Source organism: Danio aesculapii, chromosome 16 (genome assembly GCF_903798145.1).
Source record: "Danio aesculapii chromosome 16, fDanAes4.1, whole genome shotgun sequence".
In the NCBI taxonomy this organism is placed as follows: Eukaryota; Metazoa; Chordata; class Actinopteri; order Cypriniformes; family Danionidae; genus Danio; species Danio aesculapii.
The window spans coordinates 28,636,062-28,644,007 of record NC_079450.1 but is presented as its reverse complement, the minus strand read 5'-3'; the positions used below and the strand labels follow the sequence as shown (position 1 = coordinate 28,644,007).

The window sequence follows — 7,946 nt, the reverse complement described above, 5'->3', positions numbered from 1 at the left end:
AGTAGGTGGATGGAAAGTGCTGAAGGCCATATTTCAACATAAAGGCTCGTTATTTCTGCATTTTTAAAATGTTATTATTTTAAGTACTGGAATAATTTTACAGATGTGATGTAAACGTGTGTGTCTTTCTAAATTGTAAGTGTTGGAAATGGTTTAATAGATTTGTTCAAAATGCTGATTCATCCAGTAATGAAATAAGTGAATATGTAGTAGACTGAATATGTGAGTGAGTATGTGGTAGACATAGTGGATATGTAGTAGACTGTAGCAAATAAAAGTTGGTCAAATTTTAATCGTTAATATAATAGGATTTTTAATTTTATGCTGAATCATGAAGCAATAGCTAGGGCATTGTAACTCTTGCTGCTTTTCATTTGCATAGTGACCTTTTGATGTATTTGGGTCGTTGCTGCTTTTAAAGGAAGAAAAATGGTACTGATCTAATCACTATTCTTCTCTTTATAACAGCATTCGTCATCATCATCAAGATCATTCGTCCACTTGGAGTGATATAATGCCTAAGCAAATGTCAATGATACTATTAAGCTGTATCATTGAGTGTTTCTCAATATCCTTTGATTACTCGCACCTCCATTCTACGATGCAGAAGCCAATCAAGCTCAGCCATCTTGTAAGATATCTCAGTCTTCTAATGGCACGAGGCGGAGAGAGGAGGTTTTGTGAGGAGGCATGAGTAGGGCCAGATGGTATCTCTGAATTTTTTGCCATTTCTGTGCAGAATTGTGTAAAAAATCTGCTGATTTATGCGGAATTATTTTAGGAGTATCATAACTAAAAGCTTAATATATGAAATAAAAAGTAATACCTTTCATTTTTATTTAATGTTTACAATGCAAATCCAATTAGATCCACTTTATTTGGTAAACAAAGCAAGTCTCTCATATAATATCTCAACTAAAAGACAGAAAATATTACTTTACAAACTATTGTAAATAAATCATAGGAATATTTTCATATTAGTCAGTAATATTACTGTAATTAATTTAAAAACTGAATAAATATACATTTACACATATAAATAAACAAAATTAATGATGGGCTAAAAATCTGCGGAATTCTGCACGTGCAGATTTCGTGTGGGCCTAGTCATGAGCAAGGATACACAGGTGAATCCTTTGCGAATATGTTTTATTGGCTGAACGTGATCCAAGTTGTAAATTCCCCTCCCTTTCTATGACAATAGTCCTAATAACCACTAATTACGCAGAAGCAGCTAATGTGGGCAGTGGTGTAAAGTGAAAAATACTCAAATTACCGTAATTGAGTAGTTTTTCCTCAGAAATTGTAATTTACCAAGTAGCTTTGAAAATGTGTACTTCCACTTGAGTACATTTTAATGCTGTATCTGTACTTTTACTCCACTATTTTCTCCACTAGTTTATTTCTTTCTTGTCTATGGGTATTGGCTCAGTACAAAAATAAGTCCTGTGATTCTCGTCCAATCAAATCGCATATAGAAAGTAAATCGCATCATACTGAACTACCTTAAGACATGGGTGCTTTATAAATGCAGCAACCCATCTGGATGCATTAAAACGTGTCCAAGAAGATGACCCAGAGACTGCTTAGACCGGGGGTCGGCAACCCGCGGCTCTAGAGCCGCATGCGGCTCTTTAGCGCTGCCTAGTGGCTCCCTGGAGCTTTTTCAAGAATGTTTGAAAATATAAAAAGATGGGAAGGAGGGAAATATATATATATATTTTTTAATATAGTTTCTTTAGGAGGACAAACATGACACAAACATTCTTAACGTTTTCCAATGCTGTAAAATGTGTAGAATAAATATTAAATTTCAACATTTTTGTCAATGAAGATTTGCGTCATAGCCTGCGACACACGTTTCTATCAGCACGGCGGGATGCCAGGCAGGTGGCTATTGTAAACAAACCGGCGGCTGAGTGATGGGTCATGGATCCCAAAGGGAAAAAGAGAAAAATAACTGAGGAGAACAGAGGATTCAACGTTTCTTGGACCGAATCATTTGCATTCATTGCCAATGCGGAAGGATTGCCTGAATGTTTGCTCTGTAACGAGAAGTTGTCAAATAACAAAAAGAGTAATGTGGAAAGACATTTCCAGGGAAGGCATGCTACATTTGCAGCCGAGTATCCAGTTGGGAGTGAGAGAAAAAGTGCGATTGCATTACTTCTGGAGAAATTAGAGGAGCGCAAAAATAGATTTAAGAAGTGGATTTCATCTCCAAACTCCACTACTGCTGCAAGTTTTGTTGCAACCCGGGAGATAATAAAGCGTGGAAAACCGTTCACAGATGGTGACTACATGAAGGAGTCGTTCATCAACATATCAGAACACCTATTTGCAGACTTCAAAAACAAAACCGAGATAATACAGAAAATCAAAGACATGCCTCTCTCCGCTAAGACAGTGAAGGAAAGGGCCATTAAAATGGCAGGCAACATCACCGATCAGCAAATCAAGGACATTAATTCAGCACCAGCATACTCAATTGCTTGTGATGAGTCGTGTGATGTGATCGATATTGAACAGACTGCGCTTTTATGCAGGTATGTGAACTCCGATGGGCCGCAAGAAGAAATGATCCAGTTAATACCACTAAAAGGCCAAACACGGGGGGAGGACATATGTGAGGCTGTGCTGAAGTGTTTAAATGACAATGGAATAAACACCAACCACCTGATTTCAGTGGCTACAGATGGGGCACCCAGCATGAGAGGATCAAAAAGGGGGTTTGTGACTTTGCTACAGAAAGCATTGGATCGAAATCTGCTTGCATTCCACTGCATCTTGCACCAAGAGGCACTGTGTGCACAAACATTCCCATCGGAGTGTATGGTGATGAACCTTGTCATCGAGATGGTGAACAAGATAATTGCAAAAGCATTGAACCACCGTCAGTTCCGTGCATTGCTTGATGAAGTTGACAGCCAATATTCCGATCTCCTGCTACATAACAAAGTCCGATGGCTGTCCAGGGGTGAGGTTTTGCGTCGCTTTGTCGCTTGTTTAGAACACGTGAAAACATTCCTGAAAAGCAAAGACCTGAACTACCCGCAACTGGAAGACACAGAGTGGCTCGAAAAACTGCATTTTTTGGTGGATATGACAAGCCACCTAAACAAGCTGAATGAAAGTCTCCAGGGGCGGGGAAACACTGCACTTCAAATGCTGGAGACTGTTTTGTCATTCGAGCTCAAGCTGACTGTCTTTGCCAGAGATGTACAGCGAGGCACGCTCTCCCACTTCCCCTCCCTGAGAGAATTCAAAGAAGCCCATCACAATCACACTCTCAACGGTGATTATTTACAAGGTGCGATCGTTGATATGCAAACTGCATTTCGGAGCAGATTTTGCGAGTTCCGAAAGGAAAAAATGACACTGTCTTTCCCTTTCACACCGCTGGATAGTGACCCGTCCTTGTTAAGCACATTTCCAGGAGTAAATCAAGCTGACCTTGAAATGGAAATGGCTGATATAGCCGACAAAGATTTATGGGTGTCCAAATTCAAACGTCTGACAGCCGAGCTTGAAGACGTCACTCGCCAGAAAGCCCAGCTTGCCCAAAGCCACAAATGGAGCGAAATTGAAAGCCTCTCAACACCCGAGAAACTTGTCTATGACACATGGAATGCTCTTCCTGACAGTTATAGGAACATGAAGACATATGCATTTGGAGTATTATCCATCTTTGGATCAACATACCTGTGCGAGCAGATATTCTCAAACATGAACTACATCAAATCAAAATATCGCACCCGCCTCACAGATGATAGCTTGCAGTCCTGCGTCAAGATTAAAGTTACATCTTACAGGCCCGATATTGAGAAGCTGACCAGTGATGTCCGAAAACAGAAGTCACATTAAACGGGTAAGAACACAATCCTGTCATAGGCACATATTTAGTAACAAAGTGGCTGTTTTTATAAAGTGATTTCTGATTTTTTGTTAGTATATATTTGGAGTGACACTTAGGGATATTATTGTGTTTTGTTACTCAGGTCCGAGGATAGCTGCGTTGGTTGCGTGTCAGAAGAGAAGAGGATGCTGCTGCGTTTTACCCTTGCACTGACTTGCTTGGCATTTGCACAGAAATCAAACTTAAACGGTATTAATTTGATTTTATATACTTTATCTTTTCAAAAGGCTGCTGTTTTATTTTTATAAATGCAGGCTGCGTTTTATTGCACTTTGTTTGTTGCCCCGATGAGGGCCGCGTTATGCACGTTCCATTTTGTTGTTGTTTTTTCGAATCCTCAAAATAAAAATGACATCAAAAATCGGATTTCTTTATTGCATTTCTTTAATTTCATCAAAGCAATGTATGGTTCATTAATATTGTAATGAAGTTAAACTTGAGGCGGAATCGTACAACAGAGTAGTCACGTGGTGCGTCATTCTTTACAGGATGCGCTGCAGGGAAAATAAACATTTAATCATGAAGGCTCATTATTTATTTGTAGCCAACTTAGTCATTTTGATAGTAGGCTAATATAGATATATAAAGCATGTGTTGCCTTCATTATAAGGCTTTTAATTTTTTGCGGCTCCAGACATACTTGTTTTTTGTTTTTTTGGTCCAATATGGCTCTTTCAATATTTTGGGTTGCCGACCCCTGGCTTAGACTATATCACTAATGAGAAGATGGATGTTTACTGTATGATGACTGAAATTGCCAAATGGCCTTGAGCAATCACTAAATACAATACAGAATGTTACATTTTCACACACTTGAACAAACTGCATGTAAATGCATTATCCATTCACAGCGTAATACTCACTACACTTGAACACTTTTCAAAGGGCTACTTTTTACTCCTACCGAGTAATATTTACAACATATACTTTGACTTTGCTTGCACTGCACTTTTGGGCAAGTAATGGTACTTTTAATTGAGTGTGATTTTTTTACAGTATTCTTTCCACCACTGAATGTGGGCTGTTTTAAGGTTATAGGTTTTTGAATTTCGATGCAACATACTTTTGCACAAATAAGCAGTAAATAACAGCATAATTAGTTAAGTAAAAAAAAATAAAATAGAAAATGGTGTTTTGTGAAGGTAGAAAACTATTACTGTATAAACAGTTTTCTGTAATCAAAAATCCTGCCATGCGAGAAAAATTAGCTGTGTGCCGTATTCATTAAATGGCAACACTTTGAAACGGCGTCAAAAGAAATGAGGAAATATTTCACTCGATTCCATTGTCCTTGCATCCTGAGGGGGTGGAGCTAAGGCATGTGGATGTACAGAGCCCATTGTTACAGTTATGCAATGTTCTCCCTTTGCCAAGACTTCTGTTAGTGTAGCTATTTTTCTCTTTTTAGTCATGTAACGGCAGTCAGTGTGTCAGTCAGTGTCAATTGATGTGCATCTTGAAATGAAAAATTTGTGACAAACATCACTTGAGACAAATCTGTAAGTTTATTGCAATATTATATCAAAGTTACATGAAAATAAGATCATACAGAAACTTTAAAGAGTGCTTGTTTTCAAAAAGAAATGCATTGACATGCCAAATCAAAATACTATCTTACATTCAGAACAAATTTGAGCATTTTAAACAAACTGAGATTTGTTTTATAGAGTTATATGCGTGTTTAGCAGCAAAAATGTAAGAACAAAGCAACAAGACATCGTGACCTATCAGCTGAAAAGTTATATTTGAAATTACAGTGCATGGCCATCATTTGTACACCATTGTAGTCCTCTATATTTTGGCAATCATGGCATGAAGAAGTCTTTCAACTTTTGTTTGTTTGTTCTTTTGTTTGTTTTTTGTTCTCTCTTTCTGTATAGTATTCACAATCTTGATTGGGCATCTTCAGTTGGTGAACCCATATTGTTTAATAAGCACACCTTATGAAAAAAAAATGGGTATGAAATAGCTTAATCCTCAATTAAATAGTTGTCCTCATTTACATTAATTTTACACCATCCTGGTGTCTCCAGATGTTCACCTTGTACCAAGTATCTTCATCATCTGTTGGTGTGTGATGCAAGTGAGTAGAATTTTTGCCCCCATAAAATACTTCCCATGAAGTTTCTGGGCCTGTTTGGCGATGTTCTCACCACTGAACTCCACGATGGCTTCTCCAATACCATTGCCTTGGTTGTCCACAAGCAATCTGACTGCATCATCACAGATGTTATAGCGCATGAAAAAGCCTTTCACCTCCTCTTTCCTGATATCCGCTGGAAAATTGCGTGCATATACGCATGACATAGATAAATGTGCGTTTCCGTAAGGCGGTGGCCTCCATGCTTTCGTAAATCTGTTTTTGCTAAGTATATCGAGTATTTCTTCTTTAGTAATGGACAACACTTCAATGTTCTTCAAGCCAACGTTCATGCCGTTCATCTTCATAGCTGAGGCTTGGTCTTCTGAATTGTCAAAGGTAATGAACGCGGTGCTCGTCCTCTCTCCCCACTTGTTTAATAAATGTTTAATTCGATAGTTTTGGATTGCATAACAGCCAAATATATTCTTGATTTGCGTCTTGGTTATGTTCTTCGAGAGATTATTGACAATAACACTATACTCATTTTGAGGGGATGCGACGGTTCTGCAGTATTTTTTAGGAGATCCTGGTGATGGCTGCTCTTCTGCAATTCTTTTAGTAGCGAACGCTCTCACTGCATTTCGATTGTTGTTGGCCTCATTTTGCTCCAAGAAGGAGTGTGGTTTAAGGTTTTGTGTGCAATTTTTAGACTCCTCCACGGCATCCGTCCACATCTTTTCATGGGCAAGTCTGACTTCAACGTTGAATTCTTTGAATTTTCTGTGACTGTATTTTAGCCCTTCCTCGGCATCTGAAAAACTGGCCAGCTTCACCAGACAGCACCAGCCCAGTTGCAGTCTAACTTTTGTAATGACCTCCAACACTGGGAGTCCCCGTAAGAACTGAAAAATCTCCTGTTTGGCTACACAGTCAGGAAAGCCATAAAGGCGGAGGTAGCCTGGCTTACATGAGTTGAGATTTTCTCCTCTGCCTGTCTGCTGCTCAGTAGATGCCAATTCATGAATGAGACTGTGCTGAGCATCTGTATTCGTTTGGTTTCCAGTTAACGGCCATGTATGCATTTCTGGAGAACTCTGGTTGAAATTTCCAGGTGTTTGCGAAGCTTGACCTTGCTGATTATCTTTGTTGTTTGAATGCAGTCCATAAATGGCACCCATTAGACTAAGCAAAAGAGCAGCATTGGTGTCAGTGGGAGACGATGGCACCACTTTTGTCTCCAATTCTGTAGACTTTGGCTTTTTTAATCTGGACTCCATTTTTCTCTTCAGCTCAGCCACACTGCTGATATGTAATGAAACAGAGGAGCCCTTGAGTGTTTTCCCAGAGTAGCGCATGGCTAATTGGCCTTCTCTCTCTGTTTTGAACATAATGAATGCTTCACCCATCTCGCCTCCGATGATATGAACACCGCCTTCGGGTATGTGCAAGCCATGGAAAAATCTGCGGATATCTTCAGATCCTGCCTCTGTGTTTAACCCTTGTAAACGCAGAACCACTATGGTCATGGTGAGATTCTTCTTACAAACCAGTTGAATCTGTGGAAAAGAGGCACTTTTATGAAGTTTCATAAACCAAAGTGTACTGTTTTAACACACAAAAAACAAACTAAAACAAATCACTAACAGTACAAACTACAAGCAAACTCCTCTTGGTTATAAAAAAAGCCAAGAAAAGACAACAGAAAACTCCCACCACCAAACAATCTTACTATTGTTGCTTGACTAAAGTAAAATAGTTTTCTCCTCCTCCATCCAAAGAGTCATTGTCCTCGGACTCGCGCGTACTTACCGTTTTGTTTATTTTTTTCATAAAAAAACCCCCGAAAACCTCAATATAAACGCTTCTCTACGCAGACTTTTTTTCTGTCAGAGAAAAGCACGCGGTACTCATGCAAAGAGCAGAGCGCATACGTCCGGCGGGAAAGCT

General features: G+C 39.1%; 1 protein-coding gene across 1 annotated transcript; it reads right to left on the bottom strand.

Moving 5' to 3' along the window:
- Positions 1-5,402: 5,402 nt before the first annotated feature.
- Positions 5,403-7,944, bottom strand: rbm12ba (RNA binding motif protein 12Ba). The gene is made up of 2 exons (XM_056475400.1): positions 7,809-7,944; positions 5,403-7,555 (listed from the first exon to the last, which is right to left on the bottom strand). The coding sequence occupies exons 1-2, from the start codon at positions 7,827-7,829 to the stop codon at positions 5,954-5,956; spliced, it is 1,623 nt and encodes a 540-aa protein (XP_056331375.1). The 5' UTR covers positions 7,830-7,944; the 3' UTR covers positions 5,403-5,953.
- Between the last annotated feature and the right edge of the window lie 2 nt (positions 7,945-7,946).

What these genes read in the sequence shown, in the direction of transcription:
- rbm12ba (XM_056475400.1), bottom strand. Translation starts at nt 7,829, where the DNA reads ATGAAAAAAATAAACAAAACG. An exon ending in TGAAAAAAATAAACAAAACG is followed by an intron (nt 7,556 to 7,808) that starts GTAAGTACGCGC and finishes TCTTTTCCACAG; the next exon opens with ATTCAACTGGTTTGTAAGAA.